This window comes from Cnephaeus nilssonii (genome assembly GCF_951640355.1).
Source record: "Cnephaeus nilssonii genome assembly, chromosome: 4".
Classification (NCBI taxonomy): Eukaryota; Metazoa; Chordata; class Mammalia; order Chiroptera; family Vespertilionidae; genus Cnephaeus; species Cnephaeus nilssonii.
The window spans coordinates 57,113,412-57,133,476 of NC_137075.1; the positions used below are offsets into that span (position 1 = coordinate 57,113,412).

The following is a 20,065-nucleotide window of genomic DNA, read 5'->3' on the forward strand; positions in this document are numbered from 1 at the left end:
ATCCAGGTCCAATCACTCTTACATGGACCCAAGTCCCATACTAATGACCCAATGTAAGAAAAGGTATGCCCATTTTAAGATATAAATACTTTTATCTGAGTCCTACACATAATGTCTTGCTTTCAAACAAACATTATACAATACACAGAAAAGCAAGGTGGGGCAGAGGGTGGGGATGCACTAACAAGAGACAAAGCAATCGGCAGAACCAGACTGACATATGACCCAGCAGTTGGAATTATGGGGTGGAAAATTTTATATTACTATTATTATTATGTTAAATGCTTTGGTAGAAAAAGGAGGACAACATGTATGACTAGAATGGGAATTTTAGCAGAGGGTCAGAAACTATAAGAATCAATGCAAATGCTAGAAAAAAACAATCCATAATGACAGATGAAAAATGCCTTTGATGGTCTCATCATTAGACCTGACACAACTTAAAAATAAACCAATAGGTCAACAGATAGAAATTAACCAAACTGAAATACAAAGAAAAGAGTATGTGTGTATTGGGGGATGGGGTGTAGAAACCAGAACAGGCATTTAAGAACAGGGGCTAACATGAAATGATACAACACATGTGAAACTGGAACCCCAGAAACTGAAGATACAAAACAGCTTAGAGAACACCACTCAGTATAAATGCAAAAAAAATAAAATAAAAAAATAAAAAAAATAATACAAAAATGCAAAAATAGATAAACATATAAATAAAAAAATGAACAGACCAAACTTAGTCAAATCATGTTCAAAATAATGAAGACTAAAGATAAAATCTTAAGGGCAATCAAAGAAAAATGACATGTTACATACATACATAGAAACAAAAGATAAAAATTACAGTAAGACATTTCATCAGAACATATGCAAGCCAAGAGACAATACAATACCTTCTTTAAACTACTGAAAGAAAACTGTCAACCCTCTATACTGACAAGAAATATATTTAAAAAAATGGAAAAAAATTTTAACAGCATTACTTATCAGTAGATATGTAATGAAATATATAGCAAAGAAAGTTCTTTAGGCCAAAGGAATATGATACTAGACAGAAAAAAAGAGCTCCATAAAGATATGAAGACTACTGGAAATAGTAGACATGAAGGTAAATGCAATATTATTTTTTTTAAAGTTTTTAATTACCAAATAACTGACTAAAGCAAAAACAATAACATTGTATTCTGTCTTTAAAAGTTATATACAGTACATGAGAACAACAGGGAAAAAAACACAGAAACTACCAATATCAGGAATGAAAGAGAGGATTAATCACTGCAGAACCCACAGACATTTAAAAGAATAAGGGAATACTACAAACAACTCTATACACATAAATTCAACATCTCAGATTAAATGTTCCAATTCCTTAAAAACCACAAACTACCGAATCTACTCAAGAATAAATAGATAACCAAAATATCCTACATTTATTAAAGAAATTTATTTGTAGTTAAAAACCTTTCATGCAAAAGAAAACTTTCTGTGGTATAAAAGCTACTTGGAAGAAGGCTGCTACTTCTGCCTTGGTTTTACTTTCTCTGTATAAGACATAATGCTATGCAAAAGATAAATGCTAAACCTGCCTCACTTAATTATACTCAGCAAAAACATCACAAATAATATTAAGTAACATTTTAAAAAATTAACATCAAGAAAGCAAGCACTTGAGCAAAATTATTTCTAACTTTAGAAATTTCTCATTTATTAGACTGCCCAGTAAATAACATTTATATGATAACCCTGAGTGTTATATTCATAGTGCCTGTTTAAGATAGCTAAAACATAGTTACCATATATCCAAAATATTTTCACTTAAAAAATTAGTTAAATCTTTGACAGTCTAAGTCCCCCCCACCCCCCAAAGTTATATCATTTGGAAAGATTAATTTTCCAATGTACCAAATGTTAGAGGTTTTATGGATTTCAGAATTTTAAAATCATAAATTTATATTCATTACACACTAGTTGAATTAAACAAGCAAGTGAAATATATGTCTTTGTCAAAACAAAACCACCTTACAATTTTACTTAAGATTAGATATTTTTATATCTAATAAAGTTTCTTTTAAATCTCAATTTTTTCCTGATAACATGCCAACAATTGTTATTGATGTAAGCCCATTGAATTAAACCTTTTTCTGAAAAACCACACCAATAATGCTTTCTAATGTATAAATCTTTAAAGTATAAAATAAGACAAAATTTACCTCAGACACAGGTTTTTGTTCCTTAATGGGAGCTTCAGTTTTTAATCTTGAAAACAAAATAAGTATTGAATTTTTTATAATTACAATGAAAACAGATAAAACAGTACAATTTAAAATAAATGGCATAATACATTAGTAAGTTTCAAAAAAAGATTTACTCTTTAAAAAATAAAAGTATGATATATGGTAATTATATGTGATATGCATTAATACTGACTATTATTATAAGACTTAAAATGTGAGAGAATATATATTACCTATGGTGAAGTTCAATAATAATGCAATTTCAGTATCTATTACAATTAACTTACCTAGAGGTAATAAAAATCATGGAAATTTAGAATTTTGGAGGACATATTCTCTTAAAAACCTTTATAAGCACAGTTCAAATATTAACTATAAATTTTTTAAAACTTCTTAATTTCTAAAACTATATTAATTGTAACTTCTTATATTAACAAAGGCATATGCCACCTATGAAACTTTTAAAATAATCAATTCAATATAAAAACTAACTTTTCCAAAATATTTTTATTTCAGAAACTGTTTTTTTTTATTTCAGAAACTGTTGATGACTGTATCATTTGCTGATATTATATATTAAAATCTGCATAATTAGGAGGCTTACCTGATCTGAAATGCCATTAACAGAGTTGAGTATTTCACAACTTTATGAAGGTTTAATAGCTACACTTAAGTATTAATATATTTAACATTAGCAACAACTATACTAACTTAAATTTCATGAACACAAATGAAGACATCTGTGTCAACCATGCTAAAAGCTACTCTCATAGTTAGTATCTGAAATATGGAATTGGTAAAAACCCTTTTTCTTTATGCATTTTCTTAGGATAAATTTTAAAAAATAGGTCTATACAATGCTAGTGCCTTACTATATTTTAATAATGTAACTGTGTACAATTACTTACCTATGTTTTAGTTATTACATAAAATTACAAATAATTTAAAATAGAGCATGTCCTTTTGTGCATGAGAACTATATTGGTAGTATATTAAAATAACTAGAACTAAGTTACTAAACAAATGTAAATGAATAAAATTTGCACAAAAAGTGAGCAAAATGCACAAATGTCAATTGTTTTCAGGTTAAAGATTTGTAATTCTCTCAAGTATTTAATTGTGAACAATATTATTTATAAAAATGAAATAACATCAAATGTACAGTAAAACTTCACTGCTTTAATGATTTTATATATGGAAAAATAATAGTTTTAAGATTAACATGTATAAAGCAGTAAGAAAACATAAAAATTAGTCTGATGAAACAAGTAGGCATTGGGTTAATGAGGTTTTGAAATAAATTTGTAAATTACAATTGATATTTGTTTCTAAGCATTTAATAATCTTAAACTTAGTTTGAAAAACTGAAACAAATTGATCACAAAGTAATTTAAGAGTATTTTATAAAAGCCTTTTTCTTTTCAGCCTATTGTTGAAAATGTTATCAAAGACCTTACATTCTTAAGAAACATCATGATAACCATTTACACATATGGCAATCCTAATAAATTGATGTTATGAAGCAATTAAAATGAAAGCTACTTATTAAGCATGTGTTAATATTATTGCATTTCAACTGGCGATATTGAGTCCTTATCATTTCTGCAATGGAGGTTGGTAACAGAGTTTTTTTGTTACTCTCCATTTTACTGGCTAAGAAACTGATAAATGAGAACAAAATAAATTATTAAAACAACTAGCCTTAAGAAGTTTATCAAAATTGGGATGCCAATTTTGTTTGGGGTTTAACCATGTTGGTATTCTGTTTAATGAATAGAATTATAATAACCAGTAAAAACATTTAAAAAAAAACAGATCTAAAAATATTTAAATGTACATTATCTAAAATTTCATTGAATTATTACCTTCATCACTAAAATGTATACATTATTGTAACTATGAAAGCATACTTAAGATTAACAAATTATAATGCACTATGAATACATCATTAACATTTTCTTTAAAGAAAGAAGTTTTTACCTGTAATTTTTATTCATTAAAGATACTTGCTGAAATAGTCATCATTTGAGATATTCAATTGCTTGGTAGAAGACAGTGAAATTTGCTAAGCTCAAAGTTCTGAGCTAAGAATCTGCCATTACATAATTACACTTTTTACCTGTGAATGTTGTCATAATTTTTTATAGAAAAATGTTGTGTAGCATTTCAACAAACACTATTTAAGACTTCAATGTAAAGAAAACAGGACTGACTGGTGATCAATTTCAACAACAAATAATTAAAGAACATGATTGCAAATAAGTAATTTTTCTTCTGTATATAAACCTGCTGAAATAAACTTTCTGATTTATTTCTCAAGGACAATCTCTTCCCTCTAAAGTTGAAAATGAAACAAATGTCCCTACTTGCATTATTCTGCAGGTCAGATGATCCAAGGTTACATGTAAAATGAATATTTTGGGTCAGTTACATTAGTATATTCTTTTGAAGTTTCATTCACACTATAAACATACCATTGGATGGGGAAAGGAGCTATAAGGGAGAAAATGTTGATTCATTTCAGCCAGGCCACACTCTTTCCAATAATATTTAAAAGCCAAAAATTTCAATGCAATTTTCAAAATTTAATCTTCAATTTAAGAATATTTGTAAGCATACTATAAAAAAAAGCTGGAAAGAGGTTGTACAACTAGCTAGTAGTAAAGACAACCAATTCTTAATACCCTACACTTACTAGTAGACATTCAGGATTAAATTTAAGATACTAATCAACATACTAATAAATAATAGTAAAAATCTAGTGCACCATTTCTGATCATTTGTTCTGAGAGGTGTTAACAGATATTATATATGGAAAGGGTAACTGAGCTAAACATTTACCGGGCTGCACATACATCAGGTAACTGTGCTAAGAGTTCCAGTCCAGTTAACACACAGTCCCTCCTTTCAAGAAGTTCACTGTCATAGAAACATATTGAAGCAAATGTTTACAGAATTGTAAAGTGCTAGAAAAGAGACATCTTATGACTCAGTGGGTGTATAAAGAAAGGACTAAGTTACTATGAAGGTGAAAGAGGACAGAGTGATTACACCACAGTGAACTTGGTTTGCAGCAAGAGCAAAGCTCTGGCCGGTGTGGCTTAGGTTTGTTGGAGAACTGTCCTGAACACTGAAAACTCATGGTTTCAATTCCCGGTCAGGGCATATACCTAGATTGAGGGTTCAATCTTGGTTGGGGTGCAATATGGGAGGCAATCCATCAATTTTTTTCATCCCTCTCTCTTCCCTTCTCTCTCTCTCTAACAATTAATGAATATGTCCTTCGGTGAGGATTAAATGAAAAAAAGAGCAAAACAGGGAAAGGGATTCAAGGCAGAGTAAAGGCAAAGAAATAAACAAGATGGCAATTATATGATACCTTGAGTGATCCCATATGATTGGTTGTAGGGAACAAGGAAGAGTAACTTGAAAATGCAGAAATAGCAAGGGCCATTTCAGGAAAAGTCTTGATTGCCATGCTAAAGTGTTTATGCTAAGAACTTTATTCTAAAAGGAAAATTAATAGGAAAATATGATCAGATTTGTGCAACAGGAAGAGAAAGGACATATTAAAAGAGGGTAGGCTCTAGTCAGGCGTCCATATAAAAAGAACAGTTAATGGCTGTCTTAAGTAAAGCAAGGAGAAGACAAAGTTTAGGCAGATGGTAAACAAGGTAAAATCAACAGAATAGAAGTGCCAACTTGATAAATGTAAATGAGAAGCGCAAATATGAGCCCCCAAATGTCTGCCTTGAGTCACAAGAGAATGGTAATGCCAATAATCAAGAAAGACAATTCAAGGAGAGAAAAGCATATGTTGTAGAAAAAAAATGAATTCCATTTTGTACATACTGAATTTGTGGTGCCTGTAGAACATTCATATGGAAATATTTACCATTCAGACCTGTTCAGTTTTGTATACCTCATCCTTAGGAACAATTCAAATCATAACTTCTGTACAAATAACCCCAAAATCATCATCCAGAGCATGACCAATGTCAAATAAATATTCTCTTCTATATTCACATATTAAAGAATCTCTGTAACTTTAATTTGTATTTCCTTGACTTATTTGACCATGGAAACATTTTCCCCCAGACAATTTATAAATAATTGACATTAGTTCTATAAAACAGAGTTTGGAAAATACTGACCTAGTTACCTTCTTTTATAGAAATATAAGAGAATTACTTTATTATTAGAGTATATGTAGAAAGTTAAATGTACTTAGGAACAATATGAATGATTTAATTTTCTCAAGGTCAAAAAGCTACTGGGGATAAGAATATGTAGCATTCTGAATTCATCTTCTCAACAGAACAAATTATGACATGTAGTTATAACCAATACTGAATAACAGAATCTCAGAACTCTAGAATAAGTCAGCACTCATATTTACAAATAGAGAACCAAGGCTCCAAGGGCACGTGAGCTCCCTTGGTTTTCCTCCATGTCATTAGCCACTCTTTTCAGTTTCCTTTGGCAATTCCTCCTCATCTTCCTAACCTTTTATTAACAGACTAGAGACCCAGTTCACGAAATTCGTGCACGGAGAGGGGTTGTCCCTCAGCCCAGCCTGTACCCTCTCCAATATGGGACCCCTCAAGGGAAGTCGGACATCCCTCTCAAAATCCAGGACTGCTGGCTCCCAACTGCTTGCCTGCCTGCCTTCCTGATTGCCCCTAACCGCTTCTGCCTGCCAGTCTGATCACCCCCTAACAACTCTGCTGCCAGCCTGTTTGCCCCCAACTTCCCTCCTCTGCTGGCCTGGTCACCCCTAACTGCCCTCTCTTGCAGGATTGATCACCTCCAACTGCCCTCCCTTGCAAGCCTGGTCCCTCTCAACTGCCCTCCCTTGCAGGCCTGGTCTTTCTCAACTGCCCTCCCTTGCAGGCCGGGTGCCTCCCAACTGCCCTCTCCTGCTGGCTATCTTGTAGTGGCCATCTTGTGTCCACATGGGGGCAGGATCTTTGACCACATGGGGGCAGCTATACTGTGTGTTGCAGTGATGATCAATCTGCAGATTACTCTTTTATTAGATAGGATAGAGGCCTGGTGCATGGGTGGGGGCCAGCTGGTTTGCCCTGAAGGGTGTCCTGGATCAGGGTAGGGGTTCCCTTGGGGCGTGGGGCGGCCTGAGCAAGGGGCCTGTGGTGGTTTGCAGGCTGGCCATGCCCCCTGGCAACCCAAGCAGAGGCCCTGGTATCTGGAATTTATTTTCCTTCTTTCCTTCTACAATTGAAACTTTGTAGCCTGGAGCAGAGCCAAGCCTGGGGCTCCCTCCGAGGCCGGCAACCATTTCTGTTGGGGTTATAATTGAAACTTTGTAGCCTTAAGCGGGTGGGCCCGGCCAGGGTGTGCGGAAAGCTTTGCTTCCCCTGTTGCCGGCGGCAACCCTGGCCTGCTCTCTCAAGCTCCATTCTGCTGCCATTTGTTTGAATTTGTTTACCTTCTATAATTGAAACTTTGTAGCTTGAGTGGAGGCTTAGGCCTGGCAAGGGCAGGCGGAAACCTTGGCTTCCTCTGTTACCTAGGAAACCTTGCTCTCTGTGGCTGTAGCCATCTTGGTTTGGGTTAATTCGCATGCTCGCTCTGATTGGATAGTGAGCGTGGCTTTGTGGGTGTGTCGGAGGTATGGTCAATTTGCATATTTGTCTATTATTAGGTAGGACTAGTGGCCTGGTACACGAAATTCATGCATGGGGGGGGTGTTGGTCCCTCAGCCCAGCCTGTACCCTTTCCAATCTAGGACCCCTCAGGGCAGTGGTTGGCAAATGCGGCTCTTTGGCCCCTTGAGTGCGGCTCTTCCACAAAATACCATGGCCTGAGCAAGCCTATTTTGAAGTGGCATTAGAAGAAGTTTAAGTTTAAAAAATTTGGCTCTCAAAAGAAATTTCAATTGTTGTACTGTTGATATTTGGCTCTGCTGACTAATGAGTTTGCCGACCACTGCCTCAGGGGATGTCCGTCTGGGATCGGGTCTAACCCCAGCAAGCGGACATCCCTTTCGCAATCCAGACTACTGGCTCCTAATTGCTCACCTGCCTGGCTGCCTGATCACCCCTAACCACTCCTCCTGCCGGCCTGCTCACCCCCAATTACCCCCCCGCCGGCCTGATCGCCCTCAAGTGCCCCCCCCCACAGCCTGATCGCCCCCAACTGCCCCTTCCCACCAGCCTGCTAGCTGGCAACTGCCATCCCCTGTTGGCCTGCTTGCCCCCAACTGCCCCCCCCCCATCTGCCTGCTTGCCACCAACTGCCCTCCCTGCCAGCCTGCTCACCCCCAACTGCCCGCCCCCACCGGCCTGCTCTCCCCCAACTGCCCTCCCCTCCTGGCCTGATTGCCCCTAACCACCTCTGCCTCAGCCCCGCCACCATGGCTTTGTCCGGAAGGACATCTGGAAGGTCTCCTGGTCTAATTAGCATATTACCTATAGATTCCTCAGAGCTCAGTCTGTGGTCCTTGCCCTCTCTCTATCTCTACTGTATCCCTTAGTGACTTCATATAGTCCCAAGACCTTTTAAATGGAATTACTTTTATTTTGGGACAATTGTATATGCACATGCAGCTGTAAGAATAACATAGAGATTCCATGTACCCATTGTGCATTTTTCCTCAATGATGACATCCTACAAAATTATAGTACAATATCATAACCAGGATATTGACAGTGATTCAATACATCGATCTTACTCATATTTCAGCTCTCCTTGTATTCATTTCCATGACACTTTAAAATGCTAAATGATATTTACCACCTAGAACACGCCACTAAACGAATACAGGTTAATGTCATCTCCACTTGATTCTAATAGTTATCTCAAACTAAAACATGTAGCAGATCAGTCCTTATGGGACTTCCCTCCTGAGTCTATTTCTCCAAGCATTTTCTACCTTATATAATATCAATGCCATCTTTCCAGTCGCTCAGACCAGTAAGTGTGGAATAATTCCCAACACTTACTCTCATATTTCACATCCAAATCATCAACAAATTCAAAATATATCCAAAATCAAACCTCTGATGGCCTACATTGCAGGCAGCTTAGCCCAGGACCCCGCCATCTCCTACCTAGATTATTACAACAGCCCCCCTAACTAATCTCTCTGATTCTGCCGTTGGTCTTCTTCAGTTAATTCTCAAGACAGCAGCTAGAGTAATACAGCACTCTTCTGTATTTAAGGTCTTATTGTTGATTGTGAGTTTTACTGAGGTATAAAACACACCTCTATTCAAAATCCTCTGAAGGCTTATCTGAGTTAAAAAGCCAAATGCCGTACAATAGTTGGTAAGGTCCTATACAACATGGCCCACACTACTTTGCAGGCCCCATCTCCTACTAGCCTCCCTCTTGTTCAATCAATGGCAGCCAAATAAGGCTCTTTGGAGTCCCTCCAGGTCTTTACCTAAATATCATCTCTCAGTGAGGCTTCCCTAACCACCAAATTTTAAATGGCAGTCTACAAACTGCCATTTACTCCTTATCCACCCTTCCCTAACTTCAGTTTTCTTCATAGTATTGACCACCATTTAACATAGTATATCTTTTAATTAATTTTTATTATCTTTCACCACTAAATCGTAAGCTCCATGAGGCAGAGATTACAGTCCATTTCTTTAGCACCTAGAACAGGGCCAGGCACAAAGTGGATGCTCAAGAAATAATCACGGAATAAGTAAATGAGGTCCAAAAGAGGTGCAGTGTTTTACCAAAATGTGACAAAAAGGGCAAGAATCCATATCTCTGCAGTTTAGGAGCCACTTTTTCTAAGAGTGCTAATAGGTTCAAAATGCCCCAATCTCAGCTAATAGGTTCAAAATGTCCCAATCTCAATTTTTATTCAGTGGTAATCAAAAGCACACAAGCATGGAATGGTAATTTATGATCAGGTGAATAAACTATTTAAAATAACTTGGTCAGACTCAAGCTAAAACTCGTTAGCACCAAATTAAATCAATTGTCTAAAATAAGCAAGTTTGGTACTTAGCACCTTAAGTGTTTTATTTAAACCTCTTTTTTTAAAACTTATAGATGACAGAACTTGAAGAGTTTAAACAATAAAATAAAGTCCTAGGGAAGAACAAAAAGCAGTACTCCTTTGCTGTTATATCAAGAATGTATTTAATCCTATTTTTAAACTATAACCAAGGCAGAATAGATATCTGTAAATGAAAAAGGAATTTATGTTAACAATGGAAAGATGTTGTTTCTGGGCAAAATTATAAAGTATTTTTTTAAATTGCATAGAAAGATGAATGATAAAACTTTCCTAGAGACAGATAAAGAAATAAAAACTAGTATATCACCAAGTCAATCTATAAACCACTTTCAGAACTTTTGTATAATCATTAATATAGAAATTAATTTGGTAGTTTAAAACTAATGGATTAATTTTTTTATTATTAATTGCAAGGAACACATTACATAGTAAATAATCATTGAAACTGGCTTTAATTTTTTCAAAGTAAAATAGTTCTCATTTTAGAGTAAAGAAACACAACTGAGTCATACTTTTAGAGTCTGTCCATCCTTATGGCAACAAAAGGTTATTTGTCTTTAAAATAAACAAATGTCAATTTTTTAATATACATGCATATGTGAAAAAATATATACATGAAAAAAACAAGTGCATTGTTATCCCCCATATATTTTTTCTATTTTTTTTTACATCCTTACCTGAGGATATGTTTATTGATTTTAGAGAGAAAGGAAGAGAAGGACGGAGAAAGAGAGGGTGTGTGGGGGAGAGAGTGATTGAGGGGGAAGGGGGGAGAGAGAGAGACCTATGTGAAAGGGAAACATCAACTTGTCTCACAAATGTGTCCCAATTGGGGATCAAACCCGCAACCTAGGTATGTGCCCTGACCGAGAATCAAACACACAGCCTTTTTTGGTGTACAGGAAGACACTCCAACTAACTGAGCTAACCGGCTGGGGCACCCCCATATTTTTTTAATGATACCTTTTACCCAAAAAACTTCATTAATGGTTAATTAGATACTATGCATTAGCCAGACAAATATGTAACTTTAAAACTTGTTTTAATATCTATAAGAGGTTTTGGTATTCTTTACAGCTTAGAACCCATAATCATTAAGATATTATTAATAATAATCCCAAAATAAGAGAAAATACAATAATATCTAATGGTATAAATAACATCCAAATTAAAAAGCTCTAAGTAAGGCAGCCATAGAGAATCTGTAGAGAATTATAGGGAATCTCTTGGAAGTCTTGACAAAACAGAGCAAACACTAAACAGATTTAAAGAATAGTAAAAAGTATAAAAACAAACATCATAATATCAGTAAATTTGGAGAACAAAAAACAAACGATTAAAATTAAATTAACTTATTCAAAATAAAAAAGCTGAGAATCAGTATTGTTGAAAACTATAGAGCTAGAACTGGGTAATATATTTTAAATGACAATAAATATAACTGCAATTTTGGAACATAATTGTAGAGACCTGTTGCTCCAAGGACATGAAAATAACTATGGCTTCCTAACAACCAAAGCTTTTATACTCCTTGGACTGCATTCCTGCAAGAGGAATATTAAAGGGCAATAGCCAAAATGACTAAACTTCAACTTGGACTGAAGTATTGATTTGATGGGCTTTTCTTGGCCAGAAGTAACCCACCAGCTTAACATCAAGAGCCAAAGAACCCAGTGGAAATTTGTGCTCAATTTGGTGGGCTTTGAGGCCATCTCTGGGTAAATTAGCATCAACCTTATGGGAGGCCAGTCTTGAAGTAAGGAAGTCTCCTCAAGACCTGATTTCTTGAGACCACAATCTAGAGCAGGTCCCACTGTAAAATTATTCACATTCCTTGGAAAGAGAGAATAGGCACCAGTTGTGTCCATCGAAGGGGGACACTGTCCAGGTGTACCCTGGACATTTTTTGAAATCTCTGGGTTGCTTCTGCATCTGAAAAATAAGAAAAATAGCACAATGACAGACAACGAAAGAGGAAAAAGACAATCATCGGGCCTAAACACTTAAGGCCTATAAGAAATTAAGAAAGCAGACAAAATAGACAAAAAGACAAACAGCCATATCATTTGAAATGTATTATTCTGAAGGCAAGTACAACAGAGAAAAACACAAATTATTTTAAGCAAAGTAAGAAATGACTGTAGCAACAAAAGTTATTTTGGAAAGAGCCAACTGGAGAAAACAACATATGTTAAGATATGTCAACCTGACACAAAGATAAGGTGGAATAAAGAACCTAGTCTCATTTGAAGCTGAAAAAAGCTGAATAATGAGAGCTAGTGTCATGAACTTGGCTGCTTAACTGCCTTTGTGTAAGAAAACATCTCAGAACTTTGAACTTAGGAAATTCCAACTTGTCTCGCACCAGGTCACGAGCTCCATAGAGCAGGAACCTATTTCAACAAGCAGCTTTAAAAAGAACAAAAAAAAAACACAAAATACTTTAATATTTTTCATTTCTATTAATGATACATTTAAAAATGCAATAATGCTAAAATCCATCAAAATAAAATGCACTGAATAAAAATTAAACTTACTCAGAAAGACGTTCAGAAGTTGGGATACGAGCAGAAACTGAAATTAGAAAAAAAGTTTTCTATTTAAAACTGATGAAATATGATGAGAGCAATGATTTTATTAAGAACCTACTATATTGTGGCTGACCAAAAATAATGAGAAAAAAAAATCGAAAATCCCAACACAATTGTCTATATACATACCTTTCTTTACTACAACTTGGCAAGTATGAGTTTCCTGCCGACTCAAGTGTGCCGCCATATTATCTAAGCCAGAAAAATCAGCTAGGAAATCACAATCAAGGCACACCACAGTAATGTCCCTAAAATAAAAAAAAGCAAATAGTATAAAAGAAAAAGTTTTTTTATATTTTATGAAAATCCATAAATAAGTTCAATGATTATTTTTTCATAATTGGCTTTCTGTGTCAAACTGTTGATTTTATTTGTTATATAAACTTGGTATAACAAAAATAATTCTCTAGAAAATGGCATAGCCATATCCAAATTATGTTATTATTTATTTACAGAAAGTATTCTTTTTATAAACTTTTACTTCTCAGACCAGTTGCTACAAGCTGGAAGTTAAGAAACCTAAAGCCTAGGGTTGGTTCCACTAACAACTTGTGTCACTGCAACAAGTCACAATCCATCTGTACCTCCACCATCTGCAATGCAAGGGTATAGTAATCATTCATTCAATACAGTATATTTACTAAGGCTGTCTTTACACATACGGTACTACTACTGTACTGTATTGTGAATATAAGTAAAAAAAATACAGTCTGTGCCCTAACAAAGCTATAATCTAGTGTTTTATTTAGGTGAGAAAAAAATTAGAAGAGAAATTTTAAGGTTTTAAACATATACATCATGTTGTAGCTGTATCAATTGCATACTATGTGTTAAAAGTTTTTCCATGTATTATTTTTATTCTTATCACAACACATATTACATTATTCTCACTTAACACTGAATTAATTAATTAAAGTGAATTAGTTATTTCACTACTGAAGTCCAAAGCTTGAGTTCCCAATTATCCTTGCACTGTGAACTGGCCCACTTGCTGGGGCCTGAACTACTCGTTTCCTTACCAAACACTGAGTGCCATAGTTCTTAAATGAAATATGTAACGATTATGAATTTTCAAAAAGCCTAGGAAACAATTTCCAGTCATCAATACCTTCTGTTGCATTCAGGAACAGTTTTTAGACTCATTAGAATAAACTATGTAGTATTTGCTATTTGAAATATTTAAACATAATTGGTACATTACAGTATGTGACAGTGCCCTTAAGGTTCTCACTAAAAATGTGTTTAAACTTTTGATTTTTAGTTGAAAGGTATTTTTAAATATTATTAAGCCTGCAAAAGTATGTAAATGTTTCCAAAAACTTAAAAATTCACTATATGTTTAATTTATTATATTTTAAGAGTTAAGAACTTGGGAGCTTGTTGAGTCAAGCATGTGAAGTGCTGTTTAAAATAAAAGAAAATATATTAAATGTATAAATGATGTTAAGTTGTTTAAAGGAACTGGAGTTGCAAATGGGACTGTTTAAAAAACTTAGTCTGGCCCTAACCGGTTTGGCTCAGTGGATAGAGTGTAGGCCTGCAGACTCAAGGGTCCCAGGTTCAATTCCAGTCAAGGGCATGTACCTTGGTTGTGGGCACATCCCCAGTAGGGGGTGTGCAGAAGGCAGCTGATTGATGTTTCTCTCTCATCGATGTTTCTAACTCTCTATCCCTCTCCCTTCCTCTCTGTAAAAAATCAATAAAATATATTTTTTTAAAAATAAAAAACTTAAGTCTGTTCAACTTAAATGAATCTTACCAAACATTAAAGGCCCTCTAGAAAGTGATTATTAAAATGTACTTGACTTCTAAATGCAATGTTTTTAAGCTAAACTTAAAAGCTTAAGGGAAGTTAAGATTTAAATACTTAACTTTAGTGACTAAATGTGTGTGTGTATGTATATATGTATGTTCTTTTCTATTAACAAACTGCCCTCACAGACACTAAAAGTGGTCTCAATGGTAAGAAGTAGCTAAATGCCTATTCTACAGGATACAGTTAGGGTGGAATGCCTAAATCAAGCCTTCTCTAAACAAGGATTTGTAATTACAAATTTATAATAAAACTAGAGGCCCAGTGCACGAAATTAGTGCACGGGGGGGGGGGGTTGTCCCTCAGCCCAGCCTGCTCCCTCTCCAATCTGGGACCCCTCGAGGGATGTCCGACTGCCCATTTAGGCCCGATCCCAGTAGGATCCAGCCTAAACGGGCAGTGGGACATCCCTCTCACAATCTAGGACTGCAGGCTCCCAACTGCTTGCCTGCCTGCCTTCCTGATTGCCCCTAACCGCTTCTGCCTGCCAGCCTGACCAGCCTGATCACCCCCAAACCACTCCCCTTCTAGCCTGACTGATGTCTAACTACTCCCCTGCCAGCCTGTTTGCTCCTAACTGTCCTCCCCTGCAGGCCTGGTCACCCCTAACTGCCCTCCCCTGTATGCCTGGTCCCCCCCAACTGCCCTTCCCTGCAGGCCCGGTCACCCCAACTTCTCTCCTCTGCTGGCCTGGTCACCCCTAACTGCCCTCCCTTGCAGGCCTGGTCCCTCCCAACTGCCCTCCCCTGCTGGCCTGATCACCCACAACTGCCCTCCCTTGCAGGCCTGGTCCCTCCCGACTGCGCTCCCCTGCTGGCCATCTTGTGATGGCCATCTTGTGTCCACATGGGGGCAGCCATCTTGTGTGTTAGAGTGATGGTCAATTTGCTTATTACTTTTTTATTATATAGATTCCTTGATCTGGGAAAATGTGTAGGAGGCTCGGATTACTATGTTTGGGTCATCATTAGACAGCAATGGTCTGCACAACGAAAGGAGAATGAAAACCAACTCTAGAGAAAATAAAAAACAAGATCATCCTGCCTCAGTGGATTAGACTAGAGAGAAGCCATGTCAGTAAGTGATGGCTTTCTGTTTCCCTTTTTTGTTCTGGCTGTACCTCCTCCTCTTAGGTGCCCATAAGATTCTTTAGAATCCTGCTAATGTATTATTTTTGCTTAGGTTAAAATAAAGATCATGTAATGCTATCATTGTTATTGTCAATTTAACAAAGTATAAATATACTTTTGAAATTCACCACATACTTTAAATATTTGAGCATTTTACCAATATACAAATACAAACAAGTAACATACCATAGACTGACTTCTTCCATGAAGTTCTAGTCTAACAGTCTCCTGCAAGAATGTCAAACTCAAAGGCTAACACAGGCCAAATAAGCAAGGTTTAAGTTAATGTGGGCCGCAAAAAAACAAAAGCTTCAATTTCATAGAAATGTAGGTTTATTTCAATAGAGACATGCTGAATACAAAGAGGTGAAATAAATGAGTAATCGTTAACATAAAATAGAATATTTTAATAAAAATTAATATTTTTTTCTTAAACATTAACTTACCAGACACTGAATAACTGTACAAATTAATAAGTGTAACGCAAATAAACCTATTTTTCTTGTTCTCCGAAAGTGAAATATTTTCTGTTGTGCACACCAAACAAGTCAGTCCAAGACTAATGACGTGGCCATCGGCTGCTAAAATATTCGCTGCTAGTATTAGTGGAGAGAAATGGTGCGCCTGCATGTAAGGCACATAAGGGAAATGAATGCAACCTGATTATAGTAATCAGTCACTAGCGAATGCTGGAGTTTGTTATTAATAATTATGTGTAACAGAATATTGTAAAAATTAAGTTACGAAATTTTTATTAAAACATTTCTTACATACTGTTATATTGGCTGGGCAGCAAAAATACTTGTTGTAGGCCACATGTGGCCACGGGCCATGAGTTTGACATGCTTGGTCTACTGTATATTTACACCTAGATGTCACACCGGCATATCAAAACTGGCCATAAAACGAAAATCATGTATTTCCTCCCCAAATCAACTCCTTCTGTCTTTCTTATTATGCCATTTCCTCTAACAATAAAGCTCAAACTATAGTTATCTCTGTATCTCCTCTCTTAAAACAGTCAATATGCCAAGCATTTTATAGTATTAACAATTTATTGAGTATTTAATTCTATGCCAGCCTAACAAATTTAGACAAGCATCTCATCTAAATCTTACAACCACCCAAGAAAAGTATTCATTATCTTTTTATAGAGGATAGTTAGCTTAGTATTCTACCAAGAACACAGAGATGGTTATGGTCAGGATCAGGTTTTCAATTGAGCACTTTGATTCCAGAGTCCATATTCTTAAAGATGATGCAATACCACCTCACCATTTTACTCAAGTCCTTATTAAATCATTCAAAACTAGCACAATAGTCCTAATCTAAGAATTCATGCATCTAGAACTCACCCTCCTGTTGAAGGTGAGAAGGGTATCTTCAATTCAATGTTCCTTAAGGTATTACTTGATTCTATATAAAACATCAATGGTTCTCGAGTGCCCTCCAAATTAAGCCCAAACTCCTTAGCCTTATTTTCAATGCTTTCACTGGCTCTAAGCTCAAAACCACTGCCCCAGACTTCAACCTTACTATATTAATTTCATGTTCCATTCATTTGCTACTAGGTATCCCATCTACAAGCCTTTTATTTTTTCATTTTTGCACTATTATTCATGCTATTTCTTCCAATTTCAATGCCACTGTATCTCTTCTATTAGTATAAATAATATTCAGCCTTTAAAGCAAAGTATAATTAACACCTATCAGATAATTTCAAATAATCTCTCTCCCCTTTGAAAAAAATAGCCTTTACTGCACTTATTAAAATCTTCCTTGCATTATTAGTTATTTATGTTCACCTATTTCTCCCATCCAATAAATTGTATATTCCCTGGAGACTGGTTCTAAGACTTCATTACTTTCATCTTTACAGGAACTGTATATTATGTACATGATAGATACATAATAAAGAGATAAAGAATGAATATTCCATTATAATAAAGGAATAATTATAAAAAACATTGTTCTATGTAATTATAAGTATGCTATATTCCATTCATAGGAATTGACTTATTTTCAATTTGATTCCTATTGAAGTAAAGGGGGAAAAATCCAGATTTTTAAAATAATATAGTTCACTTAAAAACAGAACACACAATTAAGCTTGACAACAGTGAGATAAGAATAAAACTAAAATCTCATTTTTGAATGCAAAACTTTTAATTCTTATAAAAATTTTTAGTAAAGGCAACATCTAATAAACTTAATCTATTTCACTGAACTCAATTAATGTTTTAAAATTAGCACTAAAATACTTTTTAAACTGAATCAAATTTCATTTCCCTATAAGCTACTGGTCCAACATCGTAGATGGGAGCTATTGTACACATAAATCATTTTCAAGCTATACTTTAATTTATTCAACAAATATTTGCTGAGTACACTAATCAACGCATGGCATAGACAAAAATCTAAACCACAGGATTCGAGTAATAGGACACAGAAAATTAAAAAGATAAAGCACAAAGTATATCAGATGATGAAAGATGATCTAAAGAAAAATTAAGCAAAAATGGAGGTAGGGAGAGATGGAGTGAAGCACAGGGAAAAGAATACAATTTTAAATTTTTGTTCTCTATTTACTTCATCTTGGCACCACTTGTTATCACTGAAACAAATTTAGCAAAAGAATATAGGCTATTCATACCTCTAGTCTAAGGACAGTAGCAGTAATTTAGATTTCCAAATTGGACATCCCAACATCAGGTTAGAAAAAAAAAAGGTAATAAACCACAACGAGTTACCACCTTACACCCACTAGATAGCTATAATAAAAAAGAGATAATAACAAATGTAGGCAAAGATGTGGATAAACTGGAACCCTCATATCCTGTTAGTGAGAATATAAAATAGTTGAGGTACTTTGTAAAACAGTCTGGCAGATCCTCAAAGACTCAACAGTTACCATATAACCCAGCAATTCCAATCCCAGATATATACTAAAGAGAAATGAAAAAGACATGCCTAAACAGAAACTTTTACACAAATGTTCATAGCAGCATCTATAATAATAAAAGCATAATATGCTAATTAGACTGGACATCCTTCGGGACAAAGCTGCGGTGGAGGGTGGGGGCCGAGGCGAGGCAGGGGCCGAGCCCCTTGCACGAATTTCGTGCATCGGGCCTCTAGTTATTTATAATGGGTTCAAAGTTAAAACAACCTAAATGGATAAACAAACTATGGTATGCCATACAATAGAATACTATTGAGCAATAAAAAATGAAGTATTGATATATACAGATGAACATGTAAAATATGCTAAATGAAGCCAATCACAAAAGATCACATAATGTACCATTCCATTTATATGAAATTTCCAGAGTAGGCAAATCTATACAAATAGACAGAAGATTAGAGGTTACTTAGGGATTGGTGGAATTGGAAGAAAATGGGGATAACCTTAATGAGTACAGTTATTGTTTGCAGTGATAAAAATGTACTAATAGTAACTGTGGCGATGGCTGCACAACTCAGTGAATATATTAAAAAACTATTAATTGTACAATTTAAGTGTGTGAATTGCGTGATATATGAATTATATCTCATTGAGGATATTATATCAAAAATTTAAGTCATAAAATTTTTCAATAGAAAGCATTTTAAAAAATCAACTAGTTACCTGAGATTTCCTGAAAGCTTCTTAAAAATACAAAACCTTTTACTTGGGCGGTTACTGTGAAAGCTGGAGAGACAAAACAGATTTTATTAATTTTATTCTATAATAGTCACATTAATTTATAGCTATATTTCAAGTCTATATTTAAATGTCTAGTTTTGAGTAAAAGATCATGGTATAAATAAAATGTTTGTCATCCCTGTGTAATTCCATATTTTATCTTACATTCCATTTTATCTATTTATTTTCTAATGACACAAATTTCTCTATGTATTTGCTCATATGATCAGTACTCTCATCATTACACAAAAGTAAATATTCAAGTTTTTAAAAAAGTAAAGCACAAATTAATTTTTTTATCTGTTTAAGAGTTGAAAGCAATTTTAATTTTTTGCTAATGTTTTTACTCTAATATGAACAGTTAACAAGAATAATCACTATTTTTTAAATTGTTTTCCAATCTTAACATATTTATGTTGGGAAAGGGGGATAGACTCTAAATGATCTTCTTGCAAGTAAACAATACTCAAGCTAAATGCCACTGTTTACCATTTATAAAATCAAACATTTAGAGTTCTTTGCAGTTACTAGCAGGGGTTTAAAAAAAATTTAAAGCAAAACTCATGAGTTAAAATAATGCTTTCACTAAGCATAGAACAGAAAACCACTA

General features: G+C 34.9%; 1 protein-coding gene across 5 annotated transcripts in view; it reads right to left on the bottom strand.

Moving 5' to 3' along the window:
- Positions 1-20,065, bottom strand: part of ZNF280D (zinc finger protein 280D) — a 115,075-nt gene that overhangs the window by 10,134 nt on the left and 84,876 nt on the right. For 3 of the 5 annotated variants that reach the window (XM_079768472.1, XM_079768471.1, XM_079768470.1), the window contains 4 exons: positions 19,399-19,461; positions 12,957-13,075; positions 12,774-12,810; positions 2,211-2,256 (listed from right to left, as the gene is read on the bottom strand). In XM_079768472.1, the coding sequence (XP_079624598.1) occupies positions 2,211-2,256; positions 12,774-12,810; positions 12,957-13,075; positions 19,399-19,461 (265 nt within the window). Of the gene's footprint in view, positions 1-2,210; positions 2,257-8,601; positions 12,646-12,773; positions 12,811-12,956; positions 13,076-19,398; positions 19,462-20,065 lie in introns of those variants that run through there. The other 2 variants (XM_079768474.1, XM_079768473.1) reach the window with 2 other exon arrangements.